This window comes from Meles meles, chromosome 11 (genome assembly GCF_922984935.1).
Source record: "Meles meles chromosome 11, mMelMel3.1 paternal haplotype, whole genome shotgun sequence".
Taxonomy (NCBI): Eukaryota; Metazoa; Chordata; class Mammalia; order Carnivora; family Mustelidae; genus Meles; species Meles meles.
Genome location: NC_060076.1, coordinates 95,058,546 through 95,081,096, shown reverse-complemented (window position 1 = coordinate 95,081,096; position 22,551 = coordinate 95,058,546). Strand labels below are relative to the sequence as shown.

General features: G+C 53.8%; 3 protein-coding genes across 32 annotated transcripts in view; 1 reads left to right on the top strand and 2 right to left on the bottom strand.

The window, feature by feature from the left end:
- Positions 1–519, bottom strand: part of PHF2 (PHD finger protein 2) — a 67,145-nt gene extending 66,626 nt beyond the window's left edge. For all 3 annotated transcript variants that reach the window (XM_046023150.1, XM_046023152.1, XM_046023153.1), the window contains exon 1: positions 416–519. In XM_046023150.1, coding sequence (XP_045879106.1) covers positions 416–513 — 98 coding nt within the window. In that variant the 5' untranslated portion in view covers positions 514–519. The remainder of the gene's footprint in view (positions 1–415) is intronic.
- On the top strand, positions 358–9,436 carry LOC123953162 (collagen alpha-1(I) chain-like). 26 transcript variants are annotated; one of them, XM_046023162.1, is made up of 6 exons: positions 358–463; positions 1,665–1,755; positions 2,233–2,374; positions 2,794–3,108; positions 3,461–3,606; positions 8,111–8,541. In XM_046023162.1, exons 1-6 carry the CDS (start codon positions 455–457, stop codon positions 8,311–8,313), a joined length of 906 nt encoding a protein of 301 aa, XP_045879118.1. In that variant the 5' UTR covers positions 358–454; the 3' UTR covers positions 8,314–8,541. The 26 variants fall into 26 exon arrangements, 8 of the variants coding, with proteins under 8 accessions (XP_045879118.1, XP_045879111.1, XP_045879116.1 ...); XR_006820825.1 differs by lacking the exons at positions 358–463; positions 1,665–1,755; positions 3,461–3,606 and adding exons at positions 512–989; positions 4,024–4,160; positions 6,271–6,316 and having other exon boundaries at positions 6,659–8,541; XR_006820823.1 differs by lacking the exons at positions 358–463; positions 1,665–1,755 and adding exons at positions 512–989; positions 4,024–4,160 and having other exon boundaries at positions 6,659–8,541.
- A 1,364-nt stretch (positions 9,437–10,800) lies between these two features.
- Positions 10,801–22,551, bottom strand: part of FAM120A (family with sequence similarity 120A) — a 95,902-nt gene continuing 84,151 nt past the window's right edge. Inside the window, exons 14-18 of one of the 3 annotated variants that reach the window (XM_046023147.1) lie at positions 21,321–21,504; positions 20,691–20,828; positions 18,524–18,665; positions 17,803–17,899; positions 10,801–11,304 (exon numbers count right to left, since the gene is read on the bottom strand). In XM_046023147.1, coding sequence (XP_045879103.1) covers positions 10,993–11,304; positions 17,803–17,899; positions 18,524–18,665; positions 20,691–20,828; positions 21,321–21,504 — 873 coding nt within the window. In that variant the 3' untranslated portion in view covers positions 10,801–10,992. The remainder of the gene's footprint in view (positions 11,305–17,802; positions 17,900–18,523; positions 18,666–20,690; positions 20,829–21,320; positions 21,505–22,551) is intronic. The other 2 variants (XM_046023148.1, XM_046023149.1) reach the window with 2 other exon arrangements.

The window sequence follows — 22,551 nt, the reverse complement described above, 5'->3', positions numbered from 1 at the left end:
CCCCCCTGGCCGGGCCCGCCGGCGTCCGGGCCGCCGCTCGCGCCTCTCCGGGGCCCGCGCGGGGAAAGTTCCTGCAACTTCGCGGGGGAGGCGGCGGGCCGGGCCTGGGCCTGGAGCCGGCCTCCCCGCGGCCCCCGCTGTCAGCCGCCCGGCCCGCGGCGCCCCAACTTCCCCGCGCGGCCCCCGGGCCCGCTTTGTGCGCCGCGCGAGGGGCGCCCGCCCCGGCCCCGGCCCCCGCCCCGGGCACAAAAGGGCGCGCGGCCGGCGGGCGGCAGGCGGCGGCGGCGGCGGCGGGGGCCTGCGGCGGGCGCGCACCGGGGCCAGGGCCGGGGCAGGGCTGGCGGGGGGAGGGAGCCGCCGGGCGGCCGGGGGGCGGCCGGGGGCCGGGGCCGGGGCCGGCGGGCCGCGCGCTCACCTGCCGTGGAACCAGTCCTTGCAGGCGTCGCACTCGATCATGAAGCGGGTAACGTCGTAGGGGAGCCGGCACACGCAATACACGGGCACCGTCGCCATGTTCGCGCGCCGCCCGCCCGCCCTCGGCCCGCGCTGCGCTCCGGGTCGGGCCGGGCGGGCCGGGCGGGCCGGGCGGGGGGCCGCGCCGGGCCGGGGCCGGGACGGGGCCGGGGGCGCACGACAGCCCGCGCGCACCCGGCCGGCGCGTCCACACAAAGCGGGGCGCGCGGAGCAGGGCCGCGCCGGGAGCCGCCCGCCGGCCCCGGGGCGCAGGGCGCGAGTGTGCGCGGGGCCGGGCCGCGCGCGGGACACAAAAGGGAATGGACGCGCGGGGGCGGCGGGCGGGGAGCCGCGGCCCCACCGAAGGGACCCCCGGCCGCCGAGCGGCCTCTACGTCAGCGCCCCGGGTGGCGCCGCCTCCGCCCGCCGGCCTGGGCCGCCGCTCCCGCCGAGGGAAGGCGGGCCGGGGACCGCGGGGAGAAGGCGGGCCGGGGACCGCGGGGAGAAGGCGGGCCGGGGGACCTGCCGGGGAGAAGGTGGGCCGGGGGACCCCTCTGGGGGAGAAGGTGGGCTGGGGGGCCTGCCTGGGAGAAGCTGGACCGGGGAGAAGGAGGGCCGGGGGACCCCCGGGGGGAGAAGGAAGGCTGGGGGCGCCTGTCGGGGAGGGCCAGGGGACCCCAATGGGGGAGAAGGCGATCCGGGGGATCCCTCTTGGGGAATGTGGGCCAGGGAGGAGGACAGGGGGTCCCCCGTGGGGGAGATGGGCTGGGACACCCCTCTGGAGGAAGAGGTAGTGGGGGGGGGGGACCTGCCAGGGAGAAGGTGGGCAGAGGGATTCCTTGGGGGAGAACGTGGGCTAGGGGACCCGCCCGGGAGAAGGCGACCAGGACCTCTGCCAGGAGTAAGTGGGCCAGGGAGACCCCCTGTGGGGGAGGATGGATGAGGAACCGAGCCAGCACAAGGTGGTTCAGGGAAGGGGGGAAATGCAAGGGAAGGGGGGGCACCACGAAAGAAAGTGATCTGAGGATATAGGGTAGGCAGGCCCTGGAGACCCCCCGGGCATGGGATGAGACCCTCAGGATGTCCTTCCTGTTCAGACGGCCAAGGAACAACTACTTGGCTCCAACTCTCTTCTTACCCAGCAGAGGGACAGGGGGCAGCTGGGGTTTTCTCTTGCTTTTTCTTCCTTCTCCTTTTTGGGCTGGGTACAGCCAGTCGTCCAGTACAGGATCCTTGACTCTCCTGACGCTCAGCCCCCAGAGGAGGACAGAATTCAGGGGAGCCAGGAGTGCGCTGGCACAGGTCAGCTCATAAAGACAGAGTGATTATGTGGCGTTGGAGCCCCGCCCCCATCCCGGGTCAGAGCCTCAGGCCTCAGTCCATGTCAGGAATGTGGCTATAGGGCAGCCGGAGCTAGAGGGGTGGGCAGGAGGTGCTGCTGCCTTGCTCTGAGCCCTGCAGCCTCTGCTGGGTGCTCAGGGTCTGGGGGGTGGGGGCCTCTGAGGGCTCCTTCCACCCACCTGTCCCCTGCTCCCTCCCAGCATGCAGCCTGCACGCTCCTCTGGGGGTGCTGGAGCAGAGGGGCTCCTGAAGTGCAGTAGGGAGCCTGCATGTGTTCCCGTGCTCTGCCCCCTCCTCCTGGGGGAGGCTGGCCGCCCGAAGCCCAGAATTCCAGCCTGGACAGAAAGCCTGGTCCAGGCTGCCTGGCAGCAGCCGCCCTGACAGGCAGGTACTCACCTGAGGCCTGCAGCCTCTCAAGGCCACCTTTCCCGCCTGCAGGCCTCTCAGTGGAGGTGCTCCCCCTTCTTGAGCCAAAACCCGGCCCAGCGCGGCCAGCCGCCCTTCCCCAGCGGATGACCCCTGGACCACAGCTCAGCGGTGCCGGTGGCAGGGCCTTAGCTGGAAGACTCCAGCATGAGGAGTGAGAGTGGGAAAGACCCTGGGCAATGGGGGAGGGGGAGGAGGGATACGCTCCCATCCCCCCAGCCCCTGTGCAGCTGCTCAGTGCCTGCCTACCTGAACTGCAGCTGTCACCCGCCCCTCTGGAGTCCTCCTTCCCAGACCTGGTGAGGAAGGCTCAGGGAAGCACCGTCCACCATTAACACCCTAGTGTGAATTAGTGAAGATGAATGGTGCTGGGTCTGCAGTGGGGCCCAGGGTGCCGGCCTGGCACTGCTGAGTGACGCCCCCCCCCCCCCCGACAGCAGTGCCGTGCCATGGGGCTCACTGCCCACCTCCACCCCCTTGCGGTCCAGCGAGGCCGGCCCTGTGCCGCAGCCCTCCAAACAAGGACAGCACCCCAGCATTTAGCTCACCAGGGGCTGGCTTAGTTCCTCACAGGCCCCAGCAGCACCCTCCTGCACCCCGCCGCCCCATGCTGCCTGGGAAGCACTCAGCATCCGCCCTGGACGGCCGGCGGCCCCCTGCTCCACAGACAGGTACCCAGATGGGTGCCATTCTCCGGAACACTGAGGCGGAAGCCGCTCGGTCCCTCCCGAGGAGCAGGCCTGGAGCTCAGACTTCCGGGGACCTGAGGCCATTCCGCCTGCTCTGCCTGCCCCTTCTGCACGTGTCCACTGCACCTGGAAGTGTCCGCAGACACGCTTTCCTGTTACCCGAAGCTCTTCCGAGGCTGCGGACCGACTACAGACTAAAGTAAGCATCCTGTGGGTCCCAAATGCTCCCTGCGGTCACCCTCCAGAAAGCCCACTTTTCCTCCTCCCTCTCCTTCATTCCCTTAGGTGTGCGCTGAGCACCTGCTGTGTGCTCTGTCGCAGCTCCTCTTGCTGTAAGGGGGATAGTGACACACGCCCCACAGTGCCCTGGGGAGATGGGGCAGCAGGTGGGGGTGGGTGGGAACAAGGGCCCTTTAAAGCGACCTGGGCTCAGAGGCCATGCAGAGAGGGGAAGTGCACAGGGCCAGACTCAAGGACCCAGGAAGCAGGGGGCAGTGGCCTTAAGATGCCGGTGTCCCTTCTGGCTGCCCCTTCCATGCCGTCTGCCCTAGGTCTCAATGCCCACCAAGTCCACGCCATTCCTGGGGGCGCAGTCCATGTACGCGTCAAGAGCTCCCCACCTGCCTGCGCGGCCGGGCCTGTGGCAGGGCCAGGAGGGGGCCTCCCAGCAGCACCCACCCCGCAGCCAGCCTCAAGGGTGGGACCTGTTTTATTTGCCTTGTTTTATTCTGCTTGTTGCCCAGTGGACACACAGCATGTTTCAGGTCACGCCGATTCCCTCCCTCTCCACAAAGTACACTGAAGGCTAGCACAGACTTTCTTTTAATGGTAGCAACATACGCAAGATAACCTTTACCATTTTGCCCAACTCTATGAGCACAGCTCTGTGGCATTAAGTACGTTCACGCTGTTGTGCAGTCATCATGGTGCGCCTCTGCAATCCTGGCCCCAGTAGACGCGAGGCCCCCCTCGCCCCTCCCCCAGCTCCTGGTGCCCACCATTCTACTTCCTGTCTTCGCGAGCTGGACTGTCGTAGGGACCCGTGTGTCGGTGGACTCCTGCGGGGTTGGCCCCTCTGTGACTGGCTTACTTCACCTGGCACGGTGTCCTCCAGGTCCAGCCGTGCTGTGACAGGTGTCAGGATTCCTTGCTTTGAAAGACTCAGCACTGTTCCATTCCGTGTATAACCCACGTCTGATCTGTCCATTCATTGCCAGAGGACTCTTGAGTTGTTCCCACCTTTCGGCTATTGTGAGTAATGCTGCTATGAATGTGGGTGTGCAAATATCTGTTCGTGCCCCTGCTTTTACGTCTATGTGTATACACAGAAGTGGGATCGGTGAGCCATAGGGTAGCTGTATTTCTAACATTTTGAGACCCTCCACACTGTTTTCCAGGGTGGCTGCACCGCTTTGGTTTCCCACCAGCAGTGCACGAGGGCTCCCGTGTTGCCATATCCTCACCAACCTTGTTGTTTTCTGGTTGTGTATGTGTGTGTTCACTGTAGCTGTCCTAATGTGGAAATCACTGTGGGTTGTGGGGTTTTTTTTTTAATTTTGAAGTAAAGATTTTTATTTGGATTCAATATAATGCTAGCTTTTGATGGCAAAAACTTGTTTTCAGTGCCACTCCCTGATCATTATGGGTTTGATTTGCATTTTATTTATTTTTTTTAAAATATTTTATTTATTTATTTATTTGACAGAGAGAGGTCACAAGTAGGCAGAGAGGCAGGCAGAGAGAGGGAGAAACAGGCTCCCCACTGAGCAGAGAGCCCAACGTGGGGCTCGATCCCAGGACCCTGAGATCATGACCTGAGTTGAAGGCAGAGGCTTAAACCACTGAGCCACCCAGGCGCCCCTGATTTGCATTTTAAATGTTGGGCCATCTGTATGTTTTCTGCAGAGCAATGTCCATTTGAGGACTTTCCTCATTTTTTATTTGGGCTGGGTTTTTTTGTTGTTGACTTGTAGGTGGTCCTTATATATTCTGGATATTAATCCCTAATCAAAGAGGCGATTTGCAAATGTTTCCTTGCGTTCTAGCAGTTGTCTTTGCACTGTGTTGATCAGTTGTGTCCTTTGACACACGAACATTGTTAATTTTGAGGAAGTCCAGTTCAACTCTTTCTTTCTTCTTTTGTTGCCTGTGCATTTTGATGTCATATCCAAGAAGTCATTACCGAATCCAGTATCATGAAGATTTCACCCTGTGTTTTAGGTTTGGGCTTTTGATCCATTTTGAGTTAATTTTTGTATTTGGTGTTAGTAAGGCTCGGGGTCCTGCTTTCGCATGTGGACATGCAGTTTTCCCAGTGCCACGTGTTGAGAGCACAGTTCTTTCCCCCAGTAAATGGTCATGGAACCCTTGTTGAAATCATTTGGCCAAGTTTCCGGGCTTTTTATTTCTTTCATTGGTCCGTGTGTCTAGGTTTATGCCACACTGTGTTGATTTCTGTAGCTTTGTAGTAAATTTCAGAATCAGGAAATGTGAGGCCTCCAGCTCTGCTTTTTTCAGGATCATCTCAGTTCTTCTAGGCCCCTTACAACTCTATGTGAATTTGATAATTGGCTTCTCCATTTCTGCAAAAAGGGCTAAGATCATTCCGACAGGATTGCGTCGAATGTGTAGGTCATTTCGGTACTACTGCCATCTTAGCAGTGATCCACGAACACGGGGAGGTGTTTCCACTTGTTTGTGTCTCGTTGCCTTCAGCGATGTTTCAGTTTTCAGCTCACCAGTCTTTTGTCCCCTCGCCGAAGTGTATTCCTAAGTACTTTTTTTTTTCATGTTATTGGAAATGGAATCGTGTTCCTGATTTCCTTTTGGGATTGTTTTTTCTTAGTGTGTGGAAACAAAACTGATTTCTGTATGTTGATTGAGTATTCTGCAATGTTGCTGAATTTATTACTTTTAACAGTATTTTGTGGAATCTTGAGAGTGTGTAAGTCTTGAGATTGTACATAAAAGCATGCCATTGGTGAACAGATAACTTTACTTCTTTCTAATTTAGATGCTGTTTGTTTTTTATGCACCAATTTCTCTGGCTAGAACTTCCAATACCGTGTTGAGTAGAAGTGGCAAAAGTGGAATCTTTCTCGTTTCTGATCTTGTTTTGCTTTCTTTTTAACTTTTTCACCATTGAGTATGATGTTTGCTTTGGACTTTTTATATGTGGCCTTACTATGCTGAAAAAGTGTCTTTCTATTCCTTGTTATTTTTATCATGAAAGTGTGTTCAATTTTGTGAGGTTCTTTCTCCGTATCAGTTAAGATGATCCTGTGGGTTTTCCACCCTTCATTCTGTTAGGGCGGCATCTCACAGGGCTTGATCTTGAGATAGAACCATCCTTGCATTCCAGGAACTAATCCCCCTCGGTCCTGGTGTACCATCTTTCTAACTCACAGGTGCGTGCAGTTTCCCACTATTTTGCTGAGAAAGTCACATCGGGGTCTTGAGGGTTCTTGTTTCCATAGTTCACTTTTCTTGTAGAGTCTTTGTCTGGCTCTGGTATCAGGGCAGTGCTGGCTTCAGCACTGCTCCCTCCTCAACAATGGGGAAGAATTTAAGGATTGGTATTCATTTCTCTAAATCCATGGTAGAATTCACCGGCGAAGCTTTTCTTTATTGGGAGGCTTTTGGTTATCGGTTCAGTCGCGGTGATAGCTGCAAGTCTGTGAGATGTCCTGTTTCTTTATAATTCAGCTTTGTGGGTTGTGTGTGTCAAGGAGTTTGCCCTTTCCACCCAGACTGTCCAGCTTGTCAGTGCGCAACCAGCGCAGGTCTTATGGCCAGGAACCAGGCAGACACATCCCACCGCTGAGGAGTTCGTGTGCCCAAACAGATGACAGACGAGAACAGTCTGGAGGGTGAGAGAAGTCGGGAAGGAGGTACTAGTCCGGGGTTGGATGTGTGCTCTCACGACACAGGAAGCCATCTAGGAATGCCAAGAGAGTTCTAAGAGCAGGCCCTGGGGAGACCTGGACCAAACTGATCTGCTCCAGAATCCAGTGAAATGAACAGTGACCCATGGGCACTTTGGAAACCTTCTGGGTTTTCCTGATACTGTATGCGAGTGCCCTTCTTGCTGAGCCTCTCTAGGATGGCCCTGTGATGTTTGGAAGCAGTGAGCTTGTATATAAGAGCTTCTCAGCCCAGTGACTATCTAATTTCCCATCCAGAGGAGGGCTGTTCATAAAACACCAACACAGGGCAAACGGGCTCCTCTGGGCGAGCCAGCCCCAGGTGATACTTACAAAACCCACACCTGGATCAGTCAGGTCTGAGGAGCTGGATCTGCACAAATGCCAGGACTGGCCGCAGTGGGATGAGACCTGGGTCGGTCTGCTGCGGTACCACCAGTGGCTTGCTTCGTGAGATGCTGGGGCCTGCTGGGCACAATGGGCCGAGGCCATCCTGGGTCATTTCCACCCAGCCCCCAGGTTGTCCCTCCTGGGGTCCGCGAGACATCACCTGCACAGTCCTGAGGAGAGGAGTAGAGGCCCAGTCCGCAGCAGCCAGAGGCCCCCCGTGGGGAGGGCAAAGCAACCTCTGCAAGGCTCACTCCACCAAGTGGGGAATAAGGAGCAAAGGGGAAAGAGCAGTGAATCAGGCATTGTCCAAAGAATTCACGGCAGAATAAGATGGCAGGAGGAGAGAGCCGGTCCCCAGGGGACCACATCAGGAGAGAGCTGGCGTCCTCATGCCCACCCACAGAGGGTGCTGAGAGGGATGTGTGCCCTGGCCTGGGTTTTTAGAATCAAAAAAGCCAGGATGTTAATCTGTTGACTGGAGCGTGGACAGACTGAGCGCACATTAATGTACAAATGGAAACGTCACCCTCACGGACAGCTGAGGCAATGCAGGTGAAAACCAGAAACCCACTTTCCCGTCCCACTGGCCAAGAGCGGGGCTGGTCAGCGCTGAGGACCAACACACCCTTCGCTCCCCTTGGCTTTCCTTCCAGTGAGAGGCTAATCCCCCACGGGGTGTGTGTGCCCACCTGGAGACTGCTCCCCATCTCCCAGGTGCCAGCAGCACCCAAGTGGCTTCTCCCCTCACCTGTGGGTTCTCTCTCCACTATGCCTGCCCTGGACCTGAGCCCAACCTTGCTCTGCAGACAACATTCGTCCCCAACCCCAGCAGCCCTCCCTGCCACAGGCCCTCACCCTGTATGTTCCTTGTGGTCTTACCTGATACAGCCTCATGTACACCCCCCTGGACTCCACCCTGGACCGAAAGTGCCATGAAGAGCTGGCCCCTGCCACCCTCTAAGTCTGGTACTAAGTCTAAGTCCGAACACTGGTACAACCACTGTGTGGGGCCTGCGTCACAGCAGAACGTAGTGGCAGGAAGACACTGGGGTGGTGCTGGGCTTGGTGGTGCTAGGTGCAATGCCAGGTAGTGGTCCTGGGCGTAATGGTGCTGGGCGCAGTGCCCCGCACGCAGACCCCTCACCAAGCGTGCTTGGGGGCTGGAGTCCGCTGTAAAGTTCCCACAGACGTCTGTGGGCTGCGGAAGGGACAGATGCAGGTGGCCGGGAGGCGAGCATCGCGAGTGATTTCTGTTCCTTTCTGTCTAGCTGCACTCTCGAAGTTACTACAATAAACGTGTTACTTTTGAGACAAGCAAACACGATCAACAAAACCTCTTTTTACAAAGAAAAACAAGTGTTTGACCTGCCCCAGAGCAGCGGCTAGATCGCGGGGCTCTGCGCCCTCTCAGGCCGTCCTCACCCACACCGGCGCCCGTGCCCACGGTGGCGCTCAGCCGGCCGCGGGGCGGGGACCGTGCGCGCGCAGCGCCCGCGCGAGTGGGGCGGGGCCCGCTCCGCCCCAGGAACAGGCCGGAAGCGCTCACGACCCCGCCCCGTCCCGCGCACAGACCGGAAGCGCTCACGGCCCCGCCCCGCTCCGAGCACAGGCCGGAAGAGCTCGCGGCCCCGCGCCGTCCCGAGCACAGGCCGGAAGTGCTCGCCGCCCCGCCTCGAGCACAGGCCGGAAGTGCTCCTGGCTCCGCCCTGCGGCGTCCAGACCATAGACCGGAAGTGCTCGCGGCCCCAAGTACAGGCCGGAAGCAGCTGAGGCCCCGCCCCGCCCCCGCGTGCAGGCCGGAAGCGAACAGGTCGTCCCTCTGCCAGTAGGCAGTGGTGTGGCCGGCGTTTCCCCAAGCTCCGATTTAGGCTTGTCCTCAGCGCTGCCAGCTGAGCGACCCTGGAGAGGCTACAGCGGCGGATCGGCAGAGCCGCGGGGGAGCCCCGATGATTGCTGACGTGGACAGCAGCAGCAGCACCCAGTGCGCTTTGATCTCGAGCCTGCGTTCCGACGATCCGCCCGCGTGTCTGTGGTGTCCGCGGGGCTCGGATCCCCACCCGCCCCGAATCCCCGGTGCTCGCGAGCCTGCGGTCCAACGACCAGCCCGGGTTTGTGTGTTGTCCGTCGGGCTCGGACACCCCACCCCGGCCCCCGGCTGAATCTGGAAGCCACGCTGCGTTTATACTAAAAGAATAAAGATTTTTATTAAGCATTGTAAGTTGCATTCAATAGCCTTCGGTACAGCACGCCACAACCCACCTACAATCAGTCAGACCCAACAGCAGTTCATTCTTGCACAATCCATGAGTTAGGGCAGAACTCCCTTCAACTTACAGTAAGATCCTACTCAGGTCTCGCGGGCAGGGATTGGGGAATTACATCTCATTTCTGATCACTAATGTGTGATGAAGAGCATCAGGAGAATTATATGAAAACGAATAAGAAGTGATTCTGATTTCAAAGTACATTGTTTGGAAACAGTAACAAAAACATCAAAATGATATAAGTATACCTGCTTCTACTAAATTCTTGATGGGAAAGTTCTCAAGAACAAGCAATTTGTTTCCTGCTACAGAAAGGGGGGTTGTTTTTTTTTGTTTTTTTTTTAAAGATCAAAGGGATTTTTTTTTTTTGTTTTTCACAGAATTTCATATTTTGCTAATATGAAGGCATAAAACAGCAACAAAGAACAATAATGCATACAGCAGTGAATACACCAGGGTAATGTTGATATTTGAAACAGCTAGATAATTTTTGGGGAGTTTTTAGAATAAATGCAACAGAGATCAATAATCACAAAATTTTAAGGTTAGAGCAAGATCAGTCAATGACTAAACAGAGTTAACATCTTTTATAGGACTATTACTGATTATTAGCATTTTGTTTTGCAAATGGGCACATACTGGTAAGAATGGAAGGACAATAACATGCATAATATTAACTACACACTTTAAAAATTATGAACCATGCAGAAGGTTAGCTCAAGTAGTAGCACTAATGGTCTACGTCCGATCAAAACCACATAGTTCATTGATCACAGATGCATGGTATTAAGTCACGAAAAGTTTCAGAACACATTGTGTTGATTTTGAAAGGTCATTTGCATCTTCTATGATTTCAACTTTATCTCCATTTAACTTGCGTGTAAAGTAAGTATGATGTACTGCGTATTTAAAATCAGCAGAACGGCAATATTACTCTATAATTTTTAGTTTTGATAGTTGCACTTTTTTTTTTAACACAAAAGAACCACATCAACAGTGATGAGATTTAAGTAAGAAAGAAAAACCGTGGTGTGCCTTATTTCTTTCATAATCATAAAATCAAAGCCTTAGACAAAGCTTTCTTGTGAACAGTAATGCAAAATCAAAGATAATGGCATACATATGGTGCCAAATGCTAAAAATGATATTTTAAGCTATATACTTAAAGACTGCCAAAATTTGTTTTCTTTATAGTTCAAGAAACACAACTATAGGCTTTTGTCATAACCAGTTTAAACTTTGTGTGTACTTCATTTTAAGTGTGGGAGTCAAATGCTCTTCATTTTCTTTCTCTCTTTTTGTTTTATTGTAGCATTTTGACTACAACTGGTTAAAACTAAAAATGTGTTGTTTAAATCTCTGATATCAAAGAGGGATCCGAATTTCCAAAGTCCTCATTTTTCTCTTACGGAAAGGAAAAAATGTACATAACTGTAGGCTCTCTTTCTCTCCAGATATTCCTGAATCCTACCCTTCCAGCATCCTTCACCCTCTATAAAAATAAGTTTACTCTTCTTTCTTTAAGACAGCAGCGTCCAGAGCATCAGCCCTGCGGCAAGCACTGTCTGTACTTAGTGCATTTAAGTGAGGATTTGTATTGCACGTCTTAGAGTCATTGTTCAAGGCACTTTCCGAGTGGCTGGGGGCCCTGGCGTCGCCCGCGCTCCCGTTCATCTGGGGAGCAGGCTTCTCCTCAGCCACCGCTCCGTTTTCAGCCAGGGACCCGTCTGAAGACACGGCGGACGACTTGGATTCCCCGGATCTTGACTTCAGTTCTTTAGCCACTTCCTCTGCTGAAGCAGCATAGGGAGGCTTGCCCTGGTCAAAAATCAAGGACGACAAGCAAGAGAGCAGCTTTGATCAACAGCGGGAGGGGAGGAACGCCCACAGCCCAAGACAGCGCCAGCTTCAGATCAGCGCCACACACCCCGCACGGGCGCGCTCCTCACCACGTGTCCGCTCTGCTCTAGGGCGCTCTGCGGGCTGCACAGTCCGCGCTCGCTCTACTCCTCCCTCCGTCCGCCCCAGTGCTCTCCACAGCCTGTCCGGAGGATCTGCTCTCACCTGCGTACTCCGGCCTGTACCGCACGACGGCTGCAGGCTCCCCGTGTACACTCTAGTCATGCACATTCCATACTCTAGAGTCTGCACCGTCTACACTCCATACTCTCTCGAGTCTGTGGCCTCTACAGTCCACACTCTAATACACTCTGTCTTGCTTCTGCCTGACCTGCTGCTGGGAAACGCTTGTCTCGGCAGGTTCATCCTGGGCCACTTCCCTCCACATCTCTGTAGGTAATATCCTGACCTGCAGGAGACCCCCGCCGGAGGAGCTCTTCCCATTCCTTCTGGATAGTGGATAGTACCAGCTGCACCTTAACACCACCCCTATAAATCCGGCTGAAGTTTCAGACTACGACTCCCTCCATGTTTACCAACTCACACGTCCACCTGTCACAGTCTGGCAGAGGCCCGCTTCTACCGGGAAATGGAGGCAAACCCAAGTCCTCTCAAGGACAAGCCCACAAGAAGGGAGTCTAAGCTGATAATCGCCACAAAGGTTTGTGACTTGTCTCTTCTGAACGGGCCTCTCTGCTCCTCTTAACAGATTTAAAAGTAATTCTGGAAAAATATGTACTTTTAGAGTGATTCAGCTCATGTCCTGAAAAAGACAAGACCTCTTGGTCAGAGACAAGGAAGACAGCTGAGATCTTCCAGGTGCTTACATCTCAGACCGCAGGTTCCTCAGCCTGGCACCATGACATTTTGGACCTGATCGTACTGTCACAGGCTGTCTTGTGTGCCGCAGAGTGGTGGGCATCGCTGGCCTCTGACCATCAGAAGCCAGAAGCACTTGCAAACCAAGCTGGGGGCGGGGGGCACATCATCAGGACCGAGAGCCACTGTCAGAGGCAGACTCATTGATGACGAAAACCTCAATGGTCTTTGCCTTTGAACGGTCATTTTTCAGTGAAGAACAGGAGACCCAGAACCAGAAAGCCGCCTACAGAACTTCCAGCTCTGCATTCCGTCCCCTTCATCCCCAGATGGCAGTGTGTCTGGTCTCCAGTCTTCCCCACTTTGAAAACCGTGTCTGCCTGGTTGAAAAGAAGCCCCCCTCAAGCCAAGCAGGGCTGGAGGTGCCCGTCGCCCTCGCCCCCACCCGTGCTTCCAGTGTTGGTTCCCCTCTGGGCTCAAATCCCATGGGCTCAAATCTCACTTTGGCATTCAGTCCCAGAGTTCAGAAATACAAACGTGAGCTTTACAACAACTCAAAACCACTGTCATTTTGTTAGAACCTTGAGAAAAATAATACAAAAATGTGAGAGGGGGAAGCGGGGAAAAAGGTAACATCAAAGATTTCCAAGTACGCGCCTTCAAACCTCCCAGGGCTCACTCTCTGAGGGAAACGTCCACGTGCCACTAAGCAAACACCTCCAGCAGTGGCGCTGGGGCTGGTGGAGGCGCCACCCCATGGCAGGGGCCCCAGCGGGGTCTGCGTGGTGGGGAAGCCACCACAGTCCCTCTCTGGAGACCGTGGGGGCAGGAACAGAGGATGCCGGCGAGGGAACATGAAAGCAGACTGTACCTGTTCAGAAACAGACATCTGCTCTCTACACAGCCAATTCTTCCCAAAAGCCCTGGCCACTACGAGCCCCGCCCACCCACGCCGCCACGAAGGGCACCCCGAGCACAGGGCGGCACTGCCTCCCCTGCCTCACTGACACTCGACCCTTCCGGGCAGCAGCGACACAAACGAGAGAGATGGGCCAGAAACGCTCCGGAGGCTGGCTGCCCTTCACTATCCGGGCCTCTCACGGTGCAAGAACACCGATGGCACCTAAAAACGAGCAACAGGAAGCACGAGGTAGAAACACACGGAGCGCAATGTAAGAAGATCACGGAAGGAACCACACCCCTGTGGGCAGCAGAAGGTGCCAAGGGCATGTCCCCAGAAGACCAAGACCTGTCCTCTGGCTCCAGCACAGAGCAGACCAAGAAAAGCGCGGAGGTGAGGTGGGAAACAGGCAGAGGATCCAAAACAGAAGCAAAGGCTGCTCCAGAAACGGGGACCGACTAGACAGACACAGTAGCACGCGGACATCGTAATACATGAAGGTGGTGAAGAGAAAGAAAAGCTTAAAATCAGAAAGAAGGGGCGCCTGGGTGGCTCAGAGGGTTAGGCCTCTGCCTTCAGCTCGGGTCATGTTCTCAGGGTCCTGGGATCGAGCCCCCCATCGGGCTCTCTGCTCAGCAGGGAGCCTGCTTCCCCCTCTCTCTCTGCCTGCCTCTCTGCCTACTTGTGATCTGTCAAATAAATAAATAGTTTAAAAAAAAAAATCAGAAAGAAACGAAGATAAGGAAACGTGGATCAAACCACACTGAGATACCCAGCCAGATAGCTAACTTCAAAGACAGACAACAAGAGGAGCTGGCGAGGGTGCGGGGAAATCCACAGCCTCACGCACCGCGGCGGGAGGGGAAAACCGGGCAGCCACTATGGAGTCTGGCTGTTCCTCAAGGGCATGTATGTAGAACGACCACGGGACCCAGGAATTCACTCCCAGAGGAATGAAATGTGTATCCGCACAAACACGTGAAGCAAGGCAAGGAAGGAAGGCAAGGTTATGAATAATACTGCTGTGTATCTGAAAGCTGCTAAGAGAGATCTCAAAAGTTCTCATCACAAGAAAATCCATTTTGTAACGATCTGAGGTAATGCAGGTTACCTAGACTTACTGTGGTGACCACTGTGCAGTACATACAAGTATCAAATCGCACTCTGTCTGCCTGTGACTGATACAATGCTACACACTGATTACATCTCAGTAAAGCTGGGTAACAGCCTCCATGTCCATCAGCTGGTAAACAGACACACAAAATGTGCCCCGTCCCCACGGTGGAGCATCGGGAAGCGACAGAAGGGAGAGACGAGCTGGTGCACACTGTAACACGCACACAGAGCAAGGCCACAGCCATGGAAACAAGATCCGTGGCCGTCAGGGGCTGGGAGGTGGCTGCTCCTTTGTAAGGGGTTTCTTCTTGGGTGGTGAATGTTCTGGAATCAGCAATGTTGCTGCACGGCAGTAGGAACAGATTGCACTGTCCACGTGAAGCAGGTGAGTTCTGTCCCAAAAGAAGACCTCAAAGGGAGTGGAGGACACAAACGCTGACGACGGACCCAGGACAAGCTCAGCAGGAGAGCCAGAGATGAAAACCAAGCACGGAGAAACAACAGAAATGAAAAAACAGGAATCCAAGAAAACTTTCTGATGTAAGACATGATCTGAAACCACGTTTGGAAAAGAGCATGGTTTATGCCGAGCACACCAACCCAGAACGACCAGCAATGGGGCTTCCTCACTAAACCTCGGCAGAGAAACAAAAACAGTTTGGGCCTTTGCGCCAAAACCGCGAACAACTCACAAGGGAAAGACGATTCTTTTACTGTCAGTCTTCAACGCAAAGCTTTATGAAAGAAGAAAATGAGAAAACGTCCAGGAGACAGCTGAGTGGGAGGTAAGAACCACTGCTTTCAATTGCTAGGAAAGCAAAGTGCTTTCAAATGTCCCCCCATCTCCATGGGGTCCCCTCTGTGGTCTGCTGAGGAGAGCCTCGAGGGACAACGCTGGCAGGCAGAAGACACGCTTCCACAGAAGCTGGGCAAATGCGGCACAGGTGGGATGGCAGGTCAAGGCCGTGTGCTGGGATGACCTGGTCGGTAACAGCCCAGCTACCATCAGAAACGCGAGAGCTGGGGGACTGAGCCACTGTGCACGCAGCCGGGACAAAACCAGTGACAAGTCCAAGGCCATCTAACTTATCAACCGTGGGTTCTCGGGGCGGAAGAAGAGACATACCAATACCAACAGTAAAGTTCAGGTCAAATTCCCAAGGTTTTAAATTTGAATCAAAGAGTCCATATAAAGCCTGGAAGTATTTTACTGAAGAAAAACAACAGCATAGACAAGTGCATGTCTGTGGGCACAAGACATGTGAGCACACGTCCTTCTTCTAGCTCTGTTCACAGGGAAAGCCCAGAAACAGGGACTTGGCGTGACGAAAGACAGAGATCTACATGCAGATGTAACACGAGAGATTCAAGACAAGTCCTGTAAGCAAATGCCCTCGGTTTATATTAGAAACGGTGTGGGGCGCCTGGGTGGCTCAGTGGGTTAAGCCTCTGCCTTCGGCTCAGGTCATGATCTCAGGGTCCTGGGATTGAGCCCCGCACCGGGCTCTCTGCTCGGCAGGGAGCCTGCTTCCTCCTCTCTCTGCCTGCCTCTCTGCCTACTTGTGATCTCTGTCAAATAGATAAAATCTTAAATAAATAAATAAATAAATAAATAAATAAATAAATAAATAAATAAGAAACAGTGTGAATTCAGAAGGACTGTATCTCAAAAAAGAAAAAAAAAAAAAAACAACAATAAAAAGCAAGCATGTCACTTGTGTGTTTCTGCACGAACAAACAGGACGATGTGTCCAGGTGAGTGCACACAGAGCATGAGGAACAGTGACCGAGCCATGGCATCACGGTCCATGGGCACCCAGACTGTGGTCCTGAAATGCCATTTCCCACTGAAGAGCCCAAGTAACTAAGAGAAATGTGGTGCTGGGCCAGGTGATGCCCTCAAAGGAAGACACCACAGACCAGATGCCACACCAAAGGCCCATGGCCAAGGCAGGCAATGTGTCTGTCCAGGACTGTCATACTCAGGTACCAAATAGGAGGCAAGGGGAAGAAGCATCTCTTTATACAAATTCCCCAATAAACAATGAAAAAAGAAATGATGGAGTGAGAACATCTTCCTTTTGCAATTTCCAGTGAATGAATGGATCGGCGCATCAGTACAACAGGTCCTAACACACAGACGTGTGGGCCTGACAGAAGCGCATGGGTCCACCGCAGTCTTGTCACAGGGACAGAGACCCACGACTGGCACAGCACAAGACCCACTACCAGGATGCAAGAAGAGGAGGTCGGGTCATGGGGAGCCAGCCCCTGGGAGTACACCTGGCCAGACGCAGCGCCTGTGGGTGACATGCTGCATCGTCCGTCCTTCAAAAAGTGAAGGAAATAGGCAAGGAGGGAGGGAAGCCGGTGGATTCAGCACACCATGGAGACAAGGAAGAGGCTATGCCACACAGCTGTCTTGTGTGGCTTTGGTGTCTGTGTTTTATATCAAAGGCCCCATAACCAGTAGGGCTGAAGGCCCCATGAGGGTTCTCTGCATAGGACAGGCTCTGGGTTGGAGCACAGCAAGGCCGGGTTCCCTCCCTGTCGTAAACCTGTCCGGAGACTGAGTGCTTTCCGCTCAGAAGGGCGTCTCTGAAGACAGAGGAAGGTTGGGGGGGACCTGGGGGGGCCAAAGTGAGTGGAGCACACTCCCCACCCCGGGGGATACTGCACTGCAGATGGGCTGCCTGGACCCTGCTTCGAGGGAGGGGCCGCCTTTGTATCTGACTTGCTAGATGTATTTCATCAAAACAGAAATTCCTGTTGGTGCAGTTGGTTGAGCATCTTGGTTTCAGCTCAGGTCATGATCTCAGCGTCTCAAGATCAAGCCCCGTGTCGGGCTCTGTGCTCGGCAGGGAGTCTTGAGATTCTCTCTCTGCCCCTCCCCGCCAAAATAAAATGAATCTTAGAAAAAACAAAAGTTTTTACGATGCTGAGGTCAGCCAGTAAAGGCAGGCATTTTAGTTTCTCTTGGCCAATTAAATTTCCACGTGTGGTTATTGGTACATGAGTCACTGGAGAGTCCTGAGGTTTGCATGCATAGCATGCACAGAAAAGCACACTTTGATGAAATGTCGTAACTCGAGAAGTAGGCCGACCGGCATTTCTAAAAGATCCTTCTCAAGAGGAAATTCACCAGGATCTAGGTTCTAAAGTGGTAGTATCCAAAGCAGGAAGAAACCCCGGCTCTTTCCTGGAGACATGTTCATGACCCTGTCCCCTCACAGGCTGAGCCTCTCAGGGAAGAGCTAGTCAAGACAGTCCAAGAGAAGAAAAAGATAACCAGTTTTCTTTTTAAAACCTAGCTGCTAGTTACCTAAGCAACGTTTTATAACATAAATGCCGCTAACACCCTGGGAACATGCCCCATGCAGCTGTAACCAGGAGACCATACTCTTCAGCACCGGGGCCGCCGCCAGCCCAACTGGGCTGAAGAGTCACAGCCGGCAGGCACCTCACGCGCTCTACAGCTGCAGAACCCCCGACCGGCACCCCCCGTGTGGACACAGGCTCCGAAGGACTAGCCCGGAAGCCCGGGCCCTCAGAGTGCGCCACCAACCCGCGTTTCGGATTACCTGAATCACACCCTGGTTTTTATAGCCTCTGCCGTAGTACCGTCCACCTCTTCCAAACGTTCTGATCACCGGGGTGGAAATCACTCCCCTTGGACGCCTGAACAGAGAGAAGACAGAAGCACGCAGGCTTGAGTCTGCTGAAGACAGGTGACACGCGTAAAAGGATGCCGCTCTCCTGCAGTAGCGCTGTCCAGTAAATCACGGTCCTGCCACAGACTAATTCTAACATTCCAAGAAATGCATTGTTTGGGTCCATATCCAGTGCATTCAATTTGAAAAACAATACACTTCAAAAATGCTACTTTTTAAATACTGAAAAATGACTAATTAAATAATGTGTGGATAATTACTTAATAATGGTTGAAAAAACTACCTAATACCATATATAATGGAATCCTATGTACCCACCAACAGTGACATTATCGAAGATGTATCTAATGATATAAAAATGTTCCTAGGAAAGTCCTAATTGAAAGAAGAGGCTAGGGGAGCCTGGGTGGCTCAGTGATTGAGTCTCTGCCTTCGGCTCAGGTCATGATCTCAGGGTCCTGGGATCGAGCCCCGCATCGGGCTCTCTGCTCAGCAGGGAGCCTGCTTCCCCCTCTCTGCCTACTTGTGATTCCTCTCTGTCAAGTGAATAAATAAAATCGTAAAAAAAAAAAAAAAAAGAAAGAAGAAAGAGGCTGTTTTCTATTAATACAAATACACTTTCAGAACTTACCCCCGTGCTGGTCCTCCAACAGAAACCACCTGCAGGGGGAAAGGCCCGCGGCCCCCGCGGCCCCGTCTGCTCCCAGCCCAGTGGCCGACCACGGTGCCGGCTATTTCTAGCTTCCCTCCCTGAGAAGGTATAGGCTGCAGTCCTGCATAAAAAACAGAACAAATCTTGACAATCACATAATTAAAAATCGCGAAAAGGAACAAGCACTTTCTTTTCAACTGTGGCTTATATTTCATAGAAAGGCCCCTTCCTTTGCTTTGGGAAGACTTATTTATGACATAAAAGTATCAATGCGCACAACATTTGATTTTAATGGTTTTAGCTGTTAAAAATACACCTGAGTGTAAGCAAACGTGCCGGCTACACAGAACAACTGAAACGAGTTACAGATGCAAACTGTGCGAGGCTTTTAGACTGAAACAGGTTCAGTAAACTGCTGCTGCCGGGCGGTCCCCGCACGCTGCCTCCACCGCGGAGGTGGACACCTGCAAACTCAGACTGTTTTCTCTCCGAGTAACCGCTTCCAGGCTTCCTGCCTTCACCAAACATTACGGAAGCTAACCAGGAAATGTGGCTTTATTTCTCACTGTACTGTTAAATCAGAATTCCCTCATGTGGGGTCACAAACATCCACTGTATTCACTAACTTCTACTCTGCATTCTATTCTGCATTTTCTAAAGTTTTCTGACTAAACTAAGAAAATTCTCAGTTAACTGAGAGCAAAACTTCTGATAAAAACCAAACAGAACCTCAAGCTTCTTATTTCCTGGCAGATGGAATGGACCCTAATACACTCTCTATGATCCAGGTTTTCAACACGACAATTAGCTGCCAGCCAGCACTGCCCAGCAAGCACATCTATGACAAGCCTCGTGTTCCTAATAGCCACACTGAAAAAATACAATAACAGATGAAATAAGTTTTGATTAATATGTTTTATTTGACCCAATATATCAAAACACTATTATTTCAACATGTAACCAATATAAAAACTATTAATTAGCTATCTTGTATTCCTTTTCCCACATGAGGTCTAAAACCAGATGTGTATTTTGTGTTTCGGGCCCAGCTCAGATTGGACAAGCACAGGTCAAGCGCTCAAGAGCACGGTGGCTGCCGGTCACTCCGCTGGACAGTGCAGAGCTGAGCTCCAGACACAATTTGGGAGTAGTTAGGAAACAGGTTCCTCTTGCCATTTCGGCCCAAGAAACTACTTCTGACCCCACAGTGTCCACAGCCACCACCCCACCCAGAGCTGTATCCCAACTGCACACTGATGTGAGTGTCCAGACAAGGGGTGCAAGGAGCCGAAGCCAGTGGCGAAGCACCGAGCGCGCGTCACTGCACGTTGCATGGCGTGGGCAGGAAGAAAAGCGCCAGTGGGAGGCAGGAGAGGGGCATGCAGGGTTGGTGAGGGGGAGAAATGGCCCCAGAGCCCCTCTGGGGGTTGGGCGGTGGGGTCTGCGCGGGTCTGCGCTGGCCTGCAAGTCTTTCCTGCTCCAGAAGAGGTCTCCCTCCAGCCCCAAGGAGCTGAGCTGGAAAAACATTCCTGGGCGGGAGAGGAAGACTTGCCTATCCTGAAGTTACTTGAAAATGTATCTGAAGGGCCCTGTGACGTGGATGGGATGGCCGGGCTTAGCTCTGCAGTCCCAAAATACAGGACATGTGACACAGCTACAAGTCACAGGCTCTAATTACGGCAAAAGCACAAGACGTTATTTCAAAACTAAATGTTAAGACTTTTTTCTCTCTTGTAAGGCTAACACATACAAGAAGAGAAGCAAAGGGAATTTAAAATAAATGTATCTATGTATGTGGTTATTAGAACTTTCTTTAAAAACGTTTTCTACGGATCAGTCTGTGGAAAGTTTTTGTGCCAGGGGTTCTGCTACGGCCTCAGAACCTTTTATGCCAGCTCATCCCCTCTCGTCAGGGGAGTAGCCCACCAACGGGCACCACGAGGCAGCCTGTCCCCGCACAGGAGAGGACACTGGGGCCGGGCACACATGGCCGCGTGGACACCCGATGGCCCCACGGCCAGGCCGAGACCTGGGGGCAGACGGGGCTGGGAGCGGGCCTAGCAGAAAGGATGCAGTGTTGGGCCAGGACAGCAGAGGGGGACCAGGTGGGACAGCGAAGCTCTAGGAGAAGGCACGGCATAATTACCACCCTGCGACTTGCTAGTCCTGCTGCTGTCACCGCCGGAGAAGGCTCCGCAGTGTCCCGCTGCCGTTGCCACTCGGAAGGCACGGTAAGCGCCTGTCGCTACAGTCTCCCCATAGGGGCCTCCAAAGCCACAGACTCCTGTGGGACCCAGGTGGAGAGAGACGGAGAAGCCATGAGGAGCAGGTTCGGAGGGAGCCACCGGTGGGCCTCTGGGCAGAGTGACCCTGTCTCCTTCAGCTGCTGCTTCGATACCATCAGCTGCCAGGGAGGGGTCTCCCAGGCCCTCTTGCCAGCAATGAACAACTCTGAAGTGTCAACCATGGGGGCTCAGCCACCGGCCTGCGGGGTGGTGGGGGCGGCCTTGGCGGAGAGGACTCCTCTGGCCCCCAGACTTGAGCCGACCAACAATTAACACCTAGTCTCTCCCTTCCCCATCACGGCTTCGGGAGTTGAGTCTGCACACCCTGTCTATCCTGAACAGCTAATGCTGCAAACGTCATCATAAGCCTGGTGATTAATTACAAGGTCCTAGTGCAGCAAGATGTGGACCAGGGCTACACGGGGTGCCCGGGGCACGTGTGCCTGTCCCCTCACACCGCCAGTCCCTCCCGACAGTGCCTGCACACTCACCTGCAAAGCCCCGCCCTCGGCCCTGAGCTGGGGGGACGGGCCCGAAGTGCCGGGGGTACACGGAGGCAGGGTAGAAGGGCAGCGCCGTGGGTGGTGGAAAGGGAAGTGGGTGGCTCTGCCGGGAGAGGTTCAGCCCTTCCAGGATGCTCTGCCGCATCTTCTCCACCTTGGCAGCTTGCTCGGCCTGCAAGTCAAGTGCCAGCATGTGAAAACGTGGTTCACGAGGCTTTGCTCGAGTTGGAATGGACAGGACAAAGCGAGACACACCGACGGCCAGGATGCGTCTCCACACTTTCTCCCAAGTCACAGGCCTGGTCTGCGGAGCCACGCATGGTACAGAGGCAAGCGAGATGGAAAACGCAAACAACGAATAGATCCCCCTCACTCCCATGACCTCAACCCCAGACCAACATCAACTTAAAAACTTACACCCCAGCTTTGTGGCTCATCTCCAGATTAGAACCATTTCCTATAGGAGTCCTTAACTGAAAGTGTAGTTTTGGTCCTGGAAACCAGTGGTTGAGTCCAACCAGCGCAAATGATGCCCGTGGACCGAGCGCTTGGCCCGGCGTGTGCTGCACGCGACCAGAAGGCGACAGCTACCGCGCAGACGCACACCGCACCGCCCGCGCGCATCAAATCCACTGGGAGAAACACCTACAACGTTCACCTGGACTGCCTTTTGTTAATAACTACGAAAAGACATAAAACAACGCTAATTCTTAATCCGAGAATCTGAAAACCCATGTATCCCATGAATCCGTCTTTAGACTGAGGCTGACTTGGGAGCCACAGCTCTCGGGGAGAACATGTCGTCAGAAGCCCGAAGCAAATGGAGGCTCCTTCACCCAACGGGACAAGATCACCTGATGGCTGACTTCATCAGGCTCTCCAACACGCATGGTCCCTCCACGTTCAGGAGCTGCACGTTTGTGGAGTCACCTATTGCTGAAATGTATCCTGTAACCCCATGTAAGTGCTCATGGCCTTCTCGCGGCGCTCCGCAGACCCGTGCAGAGTGGGGTGAGACGGGAGTCCCCGCGAGGCTCTGCCGTCCTGTTTCAGACTTTACACTAAACAAGTGTCTTGTTCTCCATCTTCTTAGTGCCACGTTTTCATGTTTCTGTGGGTGATTCTGCTGTTGGAAATGGGCCTGAGCATCGTGCCGGGTGCTGGCTCGTGTCCCTAAGTGCCAGGCTGTGGGCTGCGCCTTGTGGAGAAAGCTAGTGTG